The sequence below is a fragment of the Mauremys reevesii genome, linkage group 3 (genome assembly GCF_016161935.1).
Source record: "Mauremys reevesii isolate NIE-2019 linkage group 3, ASM1616193v1, whole genome shotgun sequence".
Classification (NCBI taxonomy): Eukaryota; Metazoa; Chordata; order Testudines; family Geoemydidae; genus Mauremys; species Mauremys reevesii.
The window spans coordinates 103,127,741-103,146,627 of NC_052625.1; the positions used below are offsets into that span (position 1 = coordinate 103,127,741).

General features: G+C 42.6%; 2 protein-coding genes across 3 annotated transcripts in view; both read left to right on the forward strand.

The window, feature by feature from the left end:
* The first annotated feature begins 7,089 nt into the window (after window positions 1-7,089).
* Window positions 7,090-8,209, forward strand: SF3B5 (splicing factor 3b subunit 5). Its single transcript, XM_039532931.1, has one exon. The coding sequence runs from the start codon at window positions 7,414-7,416 to the stop codon at window positions 7,672-7,674; it is 261 nt and encodes an 86-aa protein (XP_039388865.1). The 5' UTR covers window positions 7,090-7,413; the 3' UTR covers window positions 7,675-8,209.
* An 8,902-nt stretch (window positions 8,210-17,111) lies between these two features.
* The window catches only part of PLAGL1 (PLAG1 like zinc finger 1), a 78,351-nt gene continuing 76,575 nt past the window's right edge, over window positions 17,112-18,887 (forward strand). The window contains exons 1-2 of one of the 2 annotated variants that reach the window (XM_039529986.1): window positions 17,158-17,242; window positions 18,493-18,531. The gene's annotated coding sequence lies outside the window, so the exon portion shown is untranslated. Of the gene's footprint in view, window positions 17,243-18,492; window positions 18,532-18,887 lie in introns of both variants that reach the window. The other variant, XM_039529985.1, reaches the window with a different exon arrangement.

Genomic DNA, 18,887 nt, shown 5'->3' on the forward strand with positions numbered 1-18,887 from the left:
CCACTGTGACCGCTCTGAACAGCAATCTGAACTCGGATGCACTGGCCAGGTAGACAGGAAAAGCCCCGCAAACTTTTGAATTTCATTTCCTGTTTGCCCAGCGTGGCGTGCCGATCAGCACAGGTGACCATGCAGTCCCAGAAACCAAAAAGAGCTCCAGCATGGACCGTACGGGAGATACTGGATCTGATCGCTGTATGGGGAGACAAAACTGTTCTATCAGAACTCCGTTCCAAAAGATGAAATGCTAAAGCATTTGAAAAAATCTCCAAGGCTATGATAGGCAGAGGCCACAGCAGGGACTCAGCACAGTGCTGCGTGACAAGCGTAACAGAAAGCCAAAGATTCAAATGCACGCTCACGGAGAGAGGGAGGGGGGACTGAGGACTCGAGCTATCCCACAGTTCCCGCAGTCTCCGAAAACCATTTGCATTCTTGGCTGAGCTTCCAATGCCTGAAGGGTCAAAAACATTGTCGCGGATGGTTCAGGGTATATGTTGTCAATTCCCTCCTCCCTCCCCCCGGTGAAAGAAAAGGGAAAAAAATAGTTTTTCACCTTTTTTCAATGTCACCGTATGTCTACTGGATGCTGTTGGTAGACGCGGTGCTGCAGCGCTAAACAGCAGCATCCCCTCCTCTCCTCTCTGTGATGGCAGACGGTGCAATAGGACTGATAACCGTTGTCGTCATCCCGTGAGTGCTCCTGGCTGGTCTCACTGAGGTCAGCCGGGGGCGCCTGGGCAAAAATGGGAATGACTCCCGGTCATTCCCTTCTTTAAGCTTTGTCTCCTGGAGATTCAGTCCTGCCTGGAATATCATAGCAGCTGGAGGCTGCCTCCCCCTCATTTTATCTCAATAAAGTCAGTGTTTCTTATTCATGCATTCTTTATTACTTCATCACACAAATGGGGGGATAACTGCCACAGTAGCCCAGACGGGGTGGGGGAGGAGGGAAGCAATGGGTGGGGTTGTTGCAGGGGCACCCCCTAGAATGGCATGCAGCTCATCATTTCTGCGGTATGTCTGGGGCTCTGACCCGGAGCGGCTGTCCTCTCTGGTTCTTTAGTAGGCTTGCCCCATATTCTAGGCAGGACTGACTCTACTTTTAGACAAAACGTAAAGAAGGGAATGACCTGGGGAGTCATTCCCATTTTTGTCCATGCGCCCCCGGCCGACCTCAGCGAGGCCAGCCAGGAGCACCCATGACAGCAGCAGACGGTACAATAGGACTGGTAATCGTCATTGCCAATTTCCAAAGCAGCAGACGGTGCAATAGGGCTGATAACCGTCTCTGCTACCTTGCAAAGGTAAGTGAATGCTGCTGTGTAGCACTGCAGTACCGCATCAGTCAGCAGCATCCAATACACATACGGTGAGAGTGAAAAAAGGCTAATCAGGCTCCATGGTTGCCATGCTATGGTGTCTGCCAGGGCAATCCAGGGAAAAGGGCGCAAAATAATTGTCTGCTGTTGCTTTCATGGAGGAATGATTGAGTGACAACATTTACCCAGGATCACCCACGACACTGCTTTTGCCCGATCATGCATTGGGATCTCAACCCAGAATTCCAGTGGGCGGGGGAGACTGTGGGAACTATGGGATAGCTGTAGGATAGCTACCCACAGTGCAACGCTCCGGAAATTGATGCTAGCCTCGGTACATGGACGCACACCACCAAATTAATGTGCTTAGTGTGGCCGCGTGCACTCGACTTTATACAATCTGTTTCCAAATACTGGTTTATGTAAAATCGGAATAATCCCATAGTGTAGACATACCCACAGTTTCTGAATTTATTGACAAAAACAGTTCTGAATAAATATTACAGTAATGCACAACATGTTAGTCTACGGGACCTTAGTTTAAAATTTGCTTTAAAAAATCTCTCATTAGTGTGTTGCTGTAGATTATAAAAATCACATCTCTAAAAAATCCTTGCATAGATTTTTAGATGCACAATCTGAGTACTCATCTTTAGCGTTAAATGCTTGGATCTTCAGACATATAGTTTTTTAAATAAATCCTTCAAAAGACCACCCTTATCTAAAATACACGTGAACCCGGGCTGCCATAGGGCATAGGGGCACCAGTTTAATTATACTGCATCGGGCCCCATAAATCCTGAGGATGGCCCTGTCAGGGCCTTTATCCCCCTCTATGCCATAATATACATACCACATATGTTATAGAAAAACTACTTTAAAAATGCTTCAGAGAGTTTTGATAAGGGCAGGTGTGTACATCCAGCAGCTGCAGAGGAAAAATAAACATTGAAATAACATGTTAAACCTCTCTACAAATTTCCTTTAAAAAGCTCAAAATTTTTAAATCTAATATTTCAGGCCCTTCCAGGGTTATAAGCTGGGAATCTCTTCATTCCACTGTACAAAGTTTCTGTCACTAGTTGGGATGCATTGCTAAATATCAAACCTTAAACATGTCACTGGCCCAGTTCTGGATAGTGCTTGCCCTGGGCTTCAGGCCAATGTAATATTTTGGGAGTGGATGCTAAATTTAGACAAAGGAGAAAACATTTTAGTTGCAGGTTGATTTAAAAAGCCAGACGCATACTTGAAGCATATGCCTTGAAGTGGTAGCACATGGTATTTTATTGCTTTTATCCCTTGTTTTTAATAATTTTCTTACTATGTACAGCTTTGGCACAATCCCGTTCTAAGATTATTTTTTTTAAACACCATTAAATCACAGATTCAAAACAATAAATAAAGCAAGATTTCTAGGGAATAATTTAAATTTTTTTTTACCATGGCTTCCTTATTTTTATGCTAAGATATATCATAAGCAATTCACTTATTGGAAAGGAATCAAGATTTGGATAGCAAGAATGAGAAATGGGGAGAGAGGGAAGGAGAAGTCTAGTTTGTGGAAAGAGCTTTACATAGAGAAGAAAAGAGATCTTCCAGCTGATACTCACTGGGCCAATTTATGCACATTCTGCGGTTATGAGTTGTAAATCATCACAGTACTTGGCCTATTATGTGCATATAAAAAGGTATGTACAACGTATCTGACACCGTGGGACATCTCGGGGAAAAAAGACCACAGAATTAACAAGAGAGAGGTTTTATTAGCCTAGCATGACAGAGGTGATAGGATCTGTGCAAGTAATTGTCCAAGAATCCTGTTAGTCAGGAGCCAGAGAGGCTTCTGACTAGTAAGTGTCAGAAAATTAGCTAAGTGCATTTTGTAATGTTTCCAGGTGCATGCCAAATATAACAATGCTCATATAACAATGCCCTTCTTTCTGGGTTGATTTGTCCCTATGATTCAATTGTACTGTCAAACATAGCATGCGTGGGCTCTCCTGTTAGGACAAATGGGAGGCTTAAAAGCTCAGGTAAACCTTGAGGTAGAAAATCACAGTGTCTGTCTTTCTCCATTGAACTAGATGTCTCACATGAGAACAGTCCCACTGACTTTTGCAGCAGCAACTCATACTGATTATTATAAAAAACAACGAGGAGTACTTGTGGCACCTTAGAGACTAACAAATTTATTTGGGCATAAGCTTTTGTGGGCTAAAACCCACTTCATCAGATGCATGGAGTGAAAAATACAGTAGGCAGATATATATATATACACATATATATACACACATGAAAAGATGGGAATTGCCTTACCAAGTGGGGGGTCAGTTCTAATGAGACAATTCAATTAAAGTGGAAGTGCACAATCAACAGGAGGAAAACTCACTTTTGTAGTGGTAATCAGGGTGGCCCATTTCAAACAGTTGACAAGAAGATGTGAGTAACAGTAGGGGAAAATAAGCATGGGGAAATTAGTTTTTAGTTTTTGTAGTGACCCGCCTACTCCCAGTCTTTATTCAGGTCTAATTTGATAGCGGCCAGTTTGCAAATTAATTCCACTTCTGCAGTTTCTCATTGGAGTCTGTTTTTGAAGTTTTTTTGTTGAAGAACTGCCACTTTTAAAAGTCTGTTATTGAGTGTCCAGGGACGTTGAAGTGTTCTCCAACTGGTTTTTGAATGTTACAGTATAATTCTTGATGTCTGATTTGTGTCCATTTATTCTTTTGCGTAGAGACTATACGGTTTGGCCAATCTACATAGCAGAGGGACACTGCTGGCACATGATGGCATATATCACAATGGTAGATCTGCAGGTTAGCAAGCCCCTGGTGGTGTGGCTGATGTGGTTAGCTCCTATGATGGTGTCTCTTGCATAGATATGTGGACAGAGTTGGCAATGGGGTTTGTTGCAGGGATAGTTTCCCGGGTTAGTGTTTTTGTTTTGTGGTGTGTAGTTACTGGTATTTGTTTCAGGTTGGGGGGGCTCTCTGTAAGCAAGGACTGGCCTGTCTCCCAAGGTCTGAGAGAGTGAGGGATCATCCTTCAGGATAGGGTGTATATCTTTGATGTTGCACTGGAGAGGTTTTAGTTGGGGCTGAAGGTGACGGCTAGTGGCATTCTGTTACTTTCTTTGTTGGGCCTGTCCTGTAGTAGGTGACTTCTGGGTACCCTTCTGGCTCTGTCAATCTGTTTCTTCACTTCACATCAGGTGGGTATTGTAGTTTTAACAATGCTTGAGAGAGATCCTGTAGGTGTTTGTCTCTGTCTGAGGGACTGGATCAAATGCGGTTGTATCTTAGAGCTTGGCTGTAGACAACGGATCATGTGATGTGGTCTGGATGAAAGGTAATAATTGGAGATATACCAATCTCCTAGAACTGGAAAGGACCTTGAAAGGTCATTGAGTCCAGCCCCGTGCCTTCACTAGCAGGACCAATTTTTGCCCCAGATCCCTAAGTGGCCTCCTCAAGGATTGAACTCACAACCCTGGGTTTAGCAGGCCAATGCTCAAACCACTGAGCTATCCCTCCCCCCTGAGGATAGGAGGCTGGAGGCATGTAGGTAAGTATAGCGGTCAGTAGGTTTCCAGTATAGAGTGGTTATGTAACCATCACTTATTTGCACTGTAGTGTCCATGAAGTGGATCTCTTGTGTGGACTGGTCCAGGCTGAGGTTGATGGTGGGGTGGAAATTGTTGAAATCGTGGTGGAATTCCTCAAGGACCTCTTTCCCATGGGTCCAGATGATGAAGATGTCATCAATGTAGCACAAGTAGAGTAGGGGTGTTAAGGGACAAGAGCTGAGGAAGTGTTGTTCTAAGTCAGCCATAAAAATGTTGGCATACTGTGGGGCCATGTGGGTACCCATCGCAGTGCCAGTGACTTGAAGGTATACAGTGTCCCCGAATCTGAAATAGTTGTGGTTGAGGACAAAGTCATAAAGTTCAGTCACCAGGTATGCAGTGACATTATTGGGGATACTGTTCCTGATGGTTTGTACTACATCTTTTTGGAATGTTGGTGAAGAGAGCGTCTACATCCATAGTGGCTAGGACGGTGTTTTCTGGAAGACCACCAATGGACTGTAATTTCCTCAGGAAGTCAGTGGTGTTTTGAAGAGAGACAGCGCTGGAGGAGAGAATCTATATAGCCAGACTATTATTGTATTCAAGTACAGGACAACTCTGACATCCAATGGCCAGTTAGAGTCACTGCAAGTGCAGATTTCTTCTGGTTACTGCATCTCCTAACAACTTGGAATGATACAACTTTTACTCTTAATGAATTTCAGCAAATAATAAACAATTTCCAAGTGTTTTTATTGTTTACATCAACATATTTTTGCAAGTAAAAACACTAGTTACTTTAGAGAAGCCAAGTATGGAGAAACTGTAAACCCTTAATTATTCAATATTCATCATAAATCTTGTATAAAATCATTTACTGAAGCTTTAATTGAAAATTCTAACAGTGAGCCAACTGACAACTGGTATAGGCCAATACCTTTAATACATTATTATTGTGAAATATATGCCTGAAGATTGTAATTCAGGATCTCATATACCCAAACTAATAAGTCAATAACAAAGGTCTCGTTGACCTCCATGGATGTAAGCTCAAGCATCAAGTAGTTCTGGGAAGAGAAGATGTGGATTTGATAATGCAGGTATTACATAATTCACCTATCTGAGAATCAGATAAGCACCATATTATAAAACTAGGCTAGAGACTATCTGGGGAATTGCATAGGATAGGTTGGTTCCACAACCATGGGTCCTCTCCCACCCCACAAAAAAAACAACAAACAAACAAACAAACAAAAACCCGTCTATTTTTTTCAGGCAAACTATTTAAACATAGTTGTGTAATGAGTGTGGTTTTGCTCCCACACTACCTTAAAGCTAGTGTTATAGGGCACAGCCTATTCCAGCTCTTGAGGTTATCTTTAGATAAGCAGAATCTCATTCCTGCTCTATAAATAAGCACCCCAGGAAGTCTCACATTGAAGAGACAGGACTGTACCGAAAATAGCCAGGCTGTGGTGCAGCTGGGAGGGAAGTAAAACCTCTTTTCTAAAGTGTTCTGTTTTCTAACCATTTCCTCTGTTCAGAGGCACGTCTCCATTCCGTGCTAGTAACCCCGAGACGAGAGTAAAACGACAGACACGTGCACAGCAGCAGACCGATGCACTCCACTCTGTGTTCAACTCTGTCCCTAGGCCTAGGTCTCGCTCCGCCAGCAGCGCCGCTCCCGCTGCAGGGACCCTGCTCAGCTCTACGCGCTCAGGGCGCAGGGCTCAGACAAGCAGCGGAGGCTCAGGACGGAGCCGCACTGAGCAGAGCCGGGGCGGGAACGTTGCACGGGGGCTGCTGACGCTCTGCCCGGCGCCCCGCGGTTTGCCCCGCTGCACTGCCCGCACTTGGCTGGGGGGAACCCGTCTGACCGGCCAACGGCGGCTGGGCCGAACAGTTAAACCCGTTACAGACACGCCCCAGCCTCGGGGCTGCCCAGGAGCGCGGTGAGGGGCCGGGTGGCCGGTCCTAGGCTGGGCGTGTCTGTGGCACACGGGGCGGGCGGCGCTCCACTCCCCCCGTGCCCGGGGCTCAGAGACCGCGGCACGAGGCTCCCCGAGAGCGCGGAGTCCGGAGGGAAAGCCCGCGTGACGCCCAGTGGCCATTTGTGAAAAGAAAGACACAGCTCGCTCCCGTCAACGGAACCAACCCTCCCCCAGAACTACAGCTCCCAGCATGCCGTTGGAGCCGCGCTAGTACATCAGCGCATACACCGCCCAGAGGCGGGTGCATTTACCTCGTTCCTCAAGGGGGCGCGATCCCGTCATGCCTCTGGGCGACGCGAGCCACAGTTTCTTTTTTCTCCTCACAGTTTTGTGGCGGATGGTGGTAAAGCTGGTCCGGTGACTCATCGACGCGGTATTGCTCGAGGGGAAGAAGGGCTGGACGCAGGGAACATTACGCATTTCCTCCCAAACGTCACTTCCGGCCGCCATTTTGTGCCTGAGCCGGGTGAAGTCTGGAAGCGGTTGGGGCTCGGTGGTTTCGAGAGAGGCCTTCGTTGCTGCCGCTGCCATGACGGATCGTTACACCATCCACAGCCAGCTGGAGCACCTGCAGTCCAAGTACATCGGCACGGGCCACGCGGACACCACCAAGTGGGAGTGGCTGGTGAACCAGCACCGCGACTCGTACTGCTCCTACATGGGCCACTTCGACCTGCTCAACTACTTCGCCATCGCCGAGAACGAGAGCAAAGCGCGCGTGCGCTTCAACCTCATGGAGAAGATGCTGCAGCCCTGCGGCCCGCCCGCCGACAAGCCCGAGGAGTCCTAGCACCGCCCCGCCCTCCGCCTGCCAGGGGACACGCGCCCTCCCGCCCGCCACAAACGTTTGGACCCGGCCCGGATTCCTCAGAACTCGCCTGACCTTAGGGGAGCGAAGCCGGGATGGACTCGGGGCGGGAGCGGCTCTGGGGAGGAGCGAGACGAAGTTGCCTCGCCGCCGCCGCGGGTGGGAGCTTGGGCTGGCCGCGCTGGACCCTGTTACTCCCCCACCCCCGCTGTCGATCACGACCGAGCCCGGCAAACGCATTGATCCGTCGTCCCGTCTCCAGCCGTGGCCTGTGAGGGAGCCGGGACCCCCGCTTCCCGATATGGGGCCCAACTACGAGGAAAGCACGTGTCGTCGGGGTCAGCCACTGTGTGGCCCGCTGCTCCTGAGGGGACTTGACCTGGACTGGAGGGACTTAGCCGTTAGGCCTTTCCTGTGGGGTAGCACTGTTTGCAGTCCTACGCCATCCTTTGTTTAGCTGTAGGGTTTTTGTTTTTTTAAAATATGTGAAATAAAAATGCGTTGAGTGCTTTCAAATGTTGCTCTTGGTGAACTGCCCCTGGGGTAACTAATGGCTTGGTAGGAAAACCAGGGACCAGTCAAGTATCAGAGGGGTAGTGGTGTTAGTCTGTAGCCACAAAAATAATGAGGAGTCCGGTGGCACCTTAAAGACCAGCTGATTTATTGGGCGTAAGCTTTCATGGATTAAAAACCCCACTTCTTCAGATGCATGGAGTGAAAATTACAGATGCAGGCATTATACTGACCAATAATGCCTGCATCTGTAGTTTTCACTCCATGCATCTGAAGAAGTGGGGTTTTTAACCCATGAAAGTTTATGCCCCATAAATCAGTTAGTTTTTAAGGTGCCACCGGGCTCCTTGTTTCTATGTAACAATAGTATTGTGTGTTTGCAGGGTTTTTGGGTGCATTTGTTTCTGAAGCATGAATTGTGACTTCCATAACTGCAGCTATTTCCCCATCCTGCATTCCATGCATTTACTTACCAAAATTCAAACAACCTGTAGATTTTTATGGCGCTCCAAGGGATTAATTGGAGTCATCAGTGTAGTGTGCTAGTAAAATGTGCAACACAGCCACCCTATACAATAAGTAATTTGATGCTCCCTGGCCCTGAATTACTATGTGGGATACTGTTCACTAATTATTTTCTCTAGTATCCTATTTGCTCTTGTCTCTGTTTCCTCTGGGCGCTGCTGGCTTTTCTAAACCTCCCCTCTTTGTGTGGTGTGTGTCTTCTCTTCCTCTGGTTTCTCCTTTTGTCACTTTCACTCTTTTCTTTCCTTACAGGGTATATAGTTCTGTTGCCTCTTCTATTTTGACCATTGTACTAACAGCAAAGTGGAACTTCATCTCCTAAATGTTGAATGCATACAGCAACTGAGTAAAACACTGCAGGAAGTCTGGGAAAGATGAAATAACTTTTGCTGAAAGACTTCTCCTCTATTAATAGTTTATTACATAAACTTTTACCCATTTCCACAACAAGCAAAAATCTTTTTTTTTTTCCTGTGCAGATGTCCTTTTAATAATGTTCATGTTTCTATCCTGGAAGAGTTAAGTATGTAAAACCCTAGTGTAGGAGTGTTGGGCAGAGTGATGAAATGCTGGGGCAACAACTTGCAACTACAGTTAACTTGACTGGCAGAGTGGATTCTGCTGCTCTTGGCTTGTTTCTAACTTGAAACTATCATACTGTTTGCTTGCAAAACCAAATACTTTGAATTTTGGGAGGTAGAACCGTATAACATTTATGGAGCTCTTATTTTGGGAACTGGATAGTAATGGCCACCGTCTTTTATTTTTTAGTTCCAAATTGAAGTGTTGGTTTGTCTTTCTAGTTCAGGAAGTGGAGGTTTAGTACTGTGTGCAGTTTGGAGCTGCATTGTCACCTCCCTCCTACAAAAGTGTTTCCAAAATTATAACCCTTTCCATATGAGATGAAGGGCAATCTATTAATTGAACTATTTAGTAGGGCAAAATCTTAGCGCGGTCTAGGTGAAACCACATTATATCGAACTTGCTTTGATCCCCTGGAGTGTGCAGCCCCGCCCCCCGGAACACTGCTTTACCGTGTTATATCCAAATTTGTGTTATATCGGGTCATTTTATATTGGGGTAGAGGTGTATCTGGATATAAAGTTTGTCGTTTTAAACCAACAGTTTTAAATTTGGGGTAGACAGATTACTTTTCTGTGCTGCCTATTCTTTTATTAAGGCCTTGCTTTCATGAGTTACCAGTTATATCACTTTGAATCCCCCTGTGTTGATACCATATGAGTGACTTTGGTTTAGCGTAAATCCTTTCTCCAGTAACAAGCTAAACCAAAAAACAAACCCTCTAGCTTTTAATACTATAGGTGGCCACAGTGGGGAGGTTTTTGTATAACTCCATCACTTTTAAATTCACAGCTTTAGGTTATACTGAACCTTTCCCATGTAGACCAGGCCTTAAATAGAGATCCTGTTCTAGAAGTACCAGTGATTAGCCAATATTTGCTCTGTTAGCATTTGACCTTTAGTACATTGAATGTATAGAGGTAAAAATCAACAGAGTGCCGTGGCACCTTATAGACTAACAGATGTATTGTAGCATAAGCTTCCACAAAAGCTTATGCTCCCTTACGTCTGTTAGGCTATAAGGTGCCACAGGACTCTTATTCTGGATCTGTAAAAAGCAACAAACACGGCTACCCCTCTAATACTAGATGTAAAAATGGTGCTTGAGGCTGATACAGCTTTACACAAATAATGCTTGCAGTTCCTGTCTGAAGACAAAGTACATGGTGTAACAAGTGACTAAGTTTAAAATAGTTTATTTTTTTAAAAATTGATGGTGTTCTTGAAAGTGTGGTTATTTGTACCAGATGATGCACAAATATGTAGAGCCCACAGCTTGAAGGATAAAAGCACTGTTGGTAACTTGGACCTTCAATGGCAAGACTCAACAACTAGCAGATGGGTAGAGTGAGGGTGAGGAAGCTCCTGGAGGGGCAGACAGGAAACCAGGAAAGTCCTGCAATCCTATGGGCTGAAAATGGCAGGTAGGTTGAATCTCTTAAAATGAAAGAAGAATCCAAAGGCTCCACCTTGCCCACTATTAAATCCATTCCTGAAGAAACCTTATGAAATGTTTTATGGGGAAGCTTTATTAATTGGCTTATCTAGTGCAACAATGCATGTTCCTGTCCATATTACATTAAAAATGGAATTTAGGGCAGTGCAGTAGGGAACTTAATGTGCATCAGCAGTGTCTACATCAGTGGTGGGCAATCTGCAGGCTGCATGCAGTCCATCATGGTAATCTGATTGTGGGCTGTGAGACATTTTGCTGATACTGACCATCCACAGGCACAGCTCCCTGCAGCTCCCAGTGGCTGTGGTTCGCCACTGGTATTCTGTTGTTCAGTGTGATTAAAACTGCAATTAATTTTTTTAATTGCGATTAATTTTTGAGTTAATCACATGAGTTAACTGACATTAATCAACAGCCCTAAATTTAATACAATATTCTATTGTATAATGCTACAAGGATTTGTTTTAAAAGACAAAAATATAATTTGAATGTATATACTCTAGACAATTTAAAGATTTGAATTAAAAAAAACAACCCCTCAGATCTTTCATAGGGTTCAAAACTAGTTAAGCTATTATACAAGAAATGCACCAGAGAAATTAGGACTCAGGTTATCCTAACTCATTTTTGTTTGACCACTCAATATTCAGGTCTCACATTATAAGGGATATGCTTTGATATGAATGTTTGAATAGCTAGTAAACAGTGATGCTATGACACCTAATTTGCCAGAGGCTAATTAAAAATGCCTCTCGTCCAAAAGCCACCGCTTTGTTTAAAGGTCTGTAAAGGTATTATGAGAAAATGCTGGACTTCTAAGGCTATGAATACTCCAGAAGTAACAACATCTCATTTTGCAAAAGCTCAAATTTGTTATAAATTGAAGGCCCAACCCTGCAAGCCTTCATTCACATGAGAATTCCTACTGAAGTATTCCCAGTGAAACACGTGGGACTTCTCATGTGGGTAAGGATTACAAAACAAAGAATAAGTGATGCAAATTTGCAGTGTTAACCTTTTTTCTGTCAAAAAAAAAAAGGCAAAGGATTTTTAGTAGGTTTGTTGCTCTACTTGTGAAACATTTGAGGTCAAAATAGTTTAATGTTTAAAAATTATAAAGGAGCTTTTATAATGGGTGAATAGATGACTGCGCTTCTCATTAGCACTCCAGCTCATCCCTCCTGGTATGGCCGACATCTGGTGATGTGCAAATTTGCAGTGTTAACCTTTTTTCTGTCAAAAAAAAAAGGCAAAGGATTTTTAGTAGGTTTGTTGCTCTACTTGTGAAACATTTGAGGTCAAAATAGTTTAATGTTTAAAAATTTTAAAGGAGCTTTTATAATGGGTGAATAGATGACTGCGCTTCTCATTAGCACTCCAGCTCATCCCTCCTGGTATGGCCGACATCTGGTGATGTGTTCTATGTAGATGTTCCTCGACCACCTGATGGCGTCGGACACCATGAGGTTCCGCATCAGCAGAGCAATGACCAATTCCGCATTCTCTCAGCACTCTTGTTACTGGAGTCCCATGCGCCCAAGGCTCTGACAATCAGTGCGTGTCTGAACCTGATAACCCTTAGCTTTCAAGGGTCCAGAGGAGTGTATTTCTCTACCTTTTGAGCTCAGGCATCGTGGAAGGCCAGAGTCCTGTTCTTGAAGGGCACTGGGACGTCCACCATGATGATCTTCTGGTCCTCGGTGATGACAATGTCTGGTTGCAGTAGTGGTTACTCTGAATGTAAAATACCTGCTTTCTTATATTAATTACTTTGCTGTTAAAACCAAAACCAACCAGTTTACATTGCATTACATTGTTTGCAGTAATGACAGCCATCCAATACAAAAAGTGGAACCAACTACAACAACTCCACAACCCATGGAACTTCATCTCCAGAATAAACCATGGCACTGGGTCCCACCACATGGACACTGCATGACATCCCACCATCATCAATTTATCAATAGTGCCCCAACAAGCTGAACTGGCTGTACTCCTCAAGAGACTGAACTTCTGCTCCACCACGGAACTTGATACTATACTAACACAAAAAACTAGAAAATTCTCACTGACTCCGCCTCAAAAAATTCTTTCACAATAATGACACCACCCACCACTACCACAAGAAAACAATCAGACTGGACACCCTACAATAGATGAAGCCACACACTTAATCATTAGGTTGATTGCTTCGGAAAAAAAATTGACTGAAATCTGTAAACATCACATCCTCTGCAATCTCTCCGCAGCTGAGAAGATTGGTGATAGCTATACATTCCCTGAAATGCAGAGAGTGATCATGCTAGCAGACAAAGGGGGTACTATAGTCAGTCAACTGGCCTCATTGATGATGTCACAGTTGACAATTCTGACACCGCTCAAAGACGACCCCACATTGCAAATCACTGAGAATTTAAAGATATCATCAAATCCTTCCTCAAACTTAAAAAAAACCCTCAAAACCACTACCCCCCCAACCCATCCCAGTGATAATCTACATTCTTCCCAAGCTACCCAAACAAGGGAACCCAGGCAGACCCATTATATTTGGCTTTGGCACTCTTATTGAAGGAATATCAGGATTCAGAGAAACCATCCTCAAACCACTTACCATGCAAAGGGACAGCTTTCTCCATGACAACTAATTTCCTTCAGAAAGTCCACAACATGTCACCTCTCTATATACTCTCATCCTTTACAATCACTGCCCGGTTCGAACATCTACAAGACAATGGACAGTGCCAGGGTGGATTTGATTTAATTCACTAGTCAGGAAGACTTGATTTAATCATGGATTTCTACATAAAAGTGCATTCTTGTTGGTTGTTATAACCTTAATACATATTCTTCACAACTCGGAGATAGATGTAAGTTTCATTTTTAGAAGGTACACACTATACATTTTTAAAGTGATTTATTTTGAAAACTTCAGATTAATTTTATAGCTATATGAGAAAATGAATGAGTGGGAGGTGAACTATTGCATTTACCTTTGGTAAATGAAATAACCAATGACTTCATAATTATCTTCAATTCAACAGGTTAATTATTAATATTTGGAGGATTTTCTTGCCATGCTATATTAGGAGAACATCACCAGACAGACATTTAAATTGTTTTATTTAACTAAAACAACAATGTTATGTATTCTGGATTTTTTTCTTCCAGAGCAATCATATAATATTTTAACAAAATAAGCATGTGAATTTTTGAATTTAGTTAAACATTCAAGTTTTTTAAAATCAGGTTTGTTTTTTGTTAAAATTGTTAAATTAAATATTAAAAAAAACAACAACAAATCGACTGTCAGCCAGTCCAACCTGAGAAACTTAAAATATTGGCTTCTGCAGCTAACTCAGTTGTCTTCATCTTCATTTTCCTGTTTGTTCATAATCTGGAAAAGAAAAACAAACTTTCCTGCTTTTTCAGGTCCCAAACGATTTCTCAATTTGGAATGAATTAGTCCATAGGAAGAAAATATTCTTCCTACACTGGCAGTTGTTGAGAAACACTGACTTAGAGGACACATATCTCAGTGACCTCCTTACTGTGTTATAACATAGCTTAGTCTTGGCTATAAAAATGACAGTAAGCCATGTTTTAACTATATTACTAAGTTGCATTGCAACAGAGCTGACGTTGGTTCAGCCAGGAATCACTGTGACACAGTATCCCTAATTGTAAAATTGGTCAGAATGCCTTGTTCGCAGTGATGAAGCTTAATTGTTTGAAAAGCCCATACATGACACTCATATGACACTTACTTGAAAAGTTAAGTAATGCATTTCTACCTTACATTATATATATATATATATACAGCAATATATAAAATAAATAGAAATTACCAATAAAAAGTTAAAATAACATTTAGATAGCAAAGTCACACACTTGAAAGTTAGGAAATTACGTGTACAGTTGCCCTGTAACATTAATTCTGCTCTCTAGTCTACCTATCTACAGGTAGGGTCATGTGAAAAAAAATGGTATGTGATCAAGTTATTAAACACTTACCATAATGCATACACATGAGAAGGCAGAATTAAGATTGGACATGAAATTATAAATCTGGCATTTCCCAACTTTCAAGTACTTGACTTTCCAATCTAAATAATGTTCTTTTAATATTAGGGTTATTTTAAAATGTAATTACCTAGGGTTTTTTTTTAACAGAAAAAAGGTATAAAAAATTCTGTTCCCCTCACCAACAAATAAATCATGCATTCTCAGCTCATTTTGAACCCTGAACCTTCAGTGTTGCAGCACAAACTTACACCACTTATTACTTGAGGTACAGAATTTACAATATTAGATTCAGAGATAAGCCCAAGAAGGGACCACTTTGATCATTTAGTCTGATCTGTATGAATGTCTAGCTTCTTCTTCCTGCCACTGGATCTTGTTATGACTTTGCCTTTTTGAATGAAAAGACCATTATAAAATTTTAGTTCCCTAGGTAGGTATTTACTGGCAGTGATCAAGTCACCCCTTCACCTTCTCTTTGATAAATAAAATTAGCTCCTTGAGTCCATCTCCATAAGGCATGTTTTACAATCCTTTAATCATTCTCATGGCTCTTCTCGGTATCCTTTCCAATTAATCAACATCCTTATTGAATGGTGGACACCAGAACTGGATACAGTATTCCTGTAGATGTCACATTAGTGCCAAAAACAAAGATAATACTGTGACCACATGCCTGGGATGGGAAACACTGAGAATACCATATTCAGAACAGACTGACTGCCATATTTCTTGCAATCTCCCCCAAACTGATGGTTTATTCTATAATTAGATTCACCAATCCAGTAACAAAAGAGCTTCTGCAGCACCACACTGGTTAACTGGAAGCCCAACACAGTCCTCTTTAGGTATTGAAACCCTTGGCTCCCATCCAGACAACCCAATCTAATGTAATATATTGAAAACCCATGTCACCATATGTGAGATTCATTCTAATCCCAAAGGATCAGATGCATACCCTCAGGTAAATATGAATCTCAGATTTTACCCAAATATCACACTGGCAGCCAATCCTTAGTAACCTACTTCAAGATTTATTAATAAAATAAGAGTTATAAATGGTTAATAGAACATATACATACAAATGTTTACATCTATTGTTCTCATTAATGGTACTGCTTACCCATGGGGGAAAAAACCCAAAACCCGACAATTCCCCCCAAACGCCAGTGCCACCATCACCCACTACAAGTTTGGAATATGGTTCCTTGGCTTTAAGATTATTTCCTGGCTGATTGACCTTCCATCCATTCATTAGCTAGGGCCACCCAGAGGATTCAGGGGGCCTGGGGCAAAGCGGGGGAGCTGTGGTGCTTGTATTCATCCAGCAGCGGTCCGGGTCTTTGGTGACATTTCGGCAGCGGGGGCCCCTTCAATCACTCCGTGTCTTCGGCAGCACTGAAGGGCCCCCCTCTGCCGAAATGCTGCCAAAGACCCAGACCACTGCCGTGCCAGGGCTCATGGGGCATTTCGGTGGCAGGGGCCCCTTCAATCACTCCGTGTCTTTGGCAGCATTGAAGGCTCCCCCCTCCCCGCCGCTGAAATGCTGCCAAAGACCCGGACTGCCGCTGGGCCAGGGCTCGTGGGGCCCCTGCGGGGCCTGGGGCAAATTGCTCCACTTGCCCCCCTGCGGCCCCCTCCCCCGGGGAGGCCTTGTCATTAGCCAGGGACAGAATTTTGTCTGTGCCAGAATTTTGCCATTACTTCATCAATGCTACCCTCTTCCCATGAAGTTAGGGAAGAACATGCATCTTAACAGTGGTTAAAGTAGATTTAACAATGACAGGCAGCTCTTTATGCCCCAGGTAAGGAAGAGGGTGAGCTGTGGGAAGAGCCCTGTTTACCCAAAACAGGTTGAGGAGAGGAACCTCCTCTCTCATTTTAGCACAGGAAGCCGCACTCCTCTGCCATTTCCACATTCTCCTTACTTTAACCTCAGCACTTAAGTTAAAATGTTTGGGGCCACTGTGAGCATTTTCAATGGCTTCCCTTTGACACATGGTCCAGCACTTGATTGCAATACTGTATGGTGAATGGAATCAGGTACTGGGGTGGGGTAATAGACAATGTTAAAGCAGTGTTGCATGACTTTCAAAGATCAGAGGGGAAATCCATTTTGTCTACAAAATTAGGATTAGCCTGCACAGCAGAATTCAGCAAAATATCTATGGACCAGAAGTAACAGGAACTAATTACTTTTCCTGGCAATGTTTCAAAAATAAATTTTAATTCCATGGCATATTTGACAAAAGAAATTTAATGGAAGAAGAAATTGACAGTAATTTAGATATTCCCAGTGCTATTATTTCCTTTCCTTTCACAACCAACTTCTCTCCAACTCTTTCTCTGTTTGATCCTTATCTCCTGACTTTAGATTAGTCTGTTGCCAGGAGAATTAGCTTGATATGAAAATTCATCATAATTGTGACTTCACAGAAGTTTCAATTACAGCAGGTGAGGACTGTTAAGGAAATAAACATTATATATAAATATTTTGGTAAGCTGTATAAATGGCAAGGCTATGAGAAATTAAAAATGGAGTTTTAAGTAGTTTTAAAATTTTCCTAGTTTGGCAGTCCTTCACCTTGAACACATAAAAAGACACAGTGGCATAAGATTAATAGAAATAGCTAAGTCTCACATGAAAAGATGGATTTTAGAAATAAGAATTTGAGAACTACTACAAATGAGTTTCTTGCAGTCTTGTTTTGAAACTAGAGTAAATAACTTAAACCTCAGTGGGAGCTTTGCTTACCCAGAAGTCTGCGGGATTGGGCCACTAAAGATCTTCCTGAGACAAAGATTAAATTGATCATTTGAGTTTAAAATAATTCAGAATATTTTGCATATGAAAACAGTTTGAAAATAATCATGTTGCTTTTTACAGCTGCCTACTATATAATAATATGCCGTTGTCAGTCATAAATTAAAATATCTCAAGGTTTAAGTGGTTAAAATGTTTATTTTTTTGATATTGTGGGATGGTGGTTTCTTTCACCCTAATTGACAGAAAATGTAGATGTAAGCATGGGGCTGAAATTGTATGAGAGAGAAATGTAAAGAAATTGCTGCAATGGGACTTAATTTGATCCTGCAATCCCTATTCAGACAAAGTTTACCATTAAAAATCAACTGATGGCAAAATTTTGCTCAGTTGTAAGCATTATTGGATCCCATATTGGGAAGTAAAATTATTTGCATTTGAAACATTTCATTTTAGTATGGTAGTGTTGGAGGGTACAGAGTGAAACAGGTTACAGAGAACCACAAAGAACTTGTTTAAATGTGTGGGAGCATTAGTAGACTAGGTGCCAGCATTTTAATCATGGTATAATGTAGCTCTGTTTCAAGCAGGGGTAGACAACACCCTAGTTGGTGTTGGTCCTACTTTGAGCAGGGGGTTGGACTAGATGACCTGCTAAGGTTTCTTCCAACCCTAATCTTCTATGATTCTTCTTCTGTGAACACAGTGCTTAAAATACCTATAACTGCCTGAAGCCCTGTTTATGTATACAGAATTTGAAGATTTTATATAGATTAAGGTTAATATTGTAATAACAACTCTTAACCAGCCAAGGCCCAAAGGTGGGCCATTGGCCATAATGTGTGACAAAGACCCAAAATAAGGTACACAAAAAAGGATTCATTAAGGAAAGTTAAAATGTTTTAAAATGTGTACCACAGGACTCTGTTGCTTTTTACAGATCCAGACTAACAGGGCTACCCCTCTGATACTTAAAATGGTGTGTGATTCCTTCCTTCAGTGCAAAGAACCCCTTCTACAATCTCGTGTTCATGATTTTGAATTTGTTAAATAATTTTCTGCAATAAGAGTGAGGGAACACCACATTTGTGGTGAATATAGGCTGCATCACCAATTCTTGCAATTTTATCATGTCAAGTGATTTTGGAGGTTTTTTTAAAGTTCCCAACTGCTGGAGCTGAGTCTCAGTTGTCCTTGCCTAATAAAGTCAGTTTCTAGTCTGCAGAGAAAAGCTGGAAAAACCTCCAGCGTCAAAAGACAAATGGAAAATAATCCAGTAGTTATTTCTGAAATCGCATGAGTCTTTCACAATCAAAGCTAATCTCACGATTTTGA

What these genes read in the sequence shown, in the direction of transcription:
- SF3B5 (XM_039532931.1), top strand. Translation starts at nt 7,414, where the DNA reads ATGACGGATCGTTACACCATCCACAGCCAGCTGGAGCACCTGCAGTCC.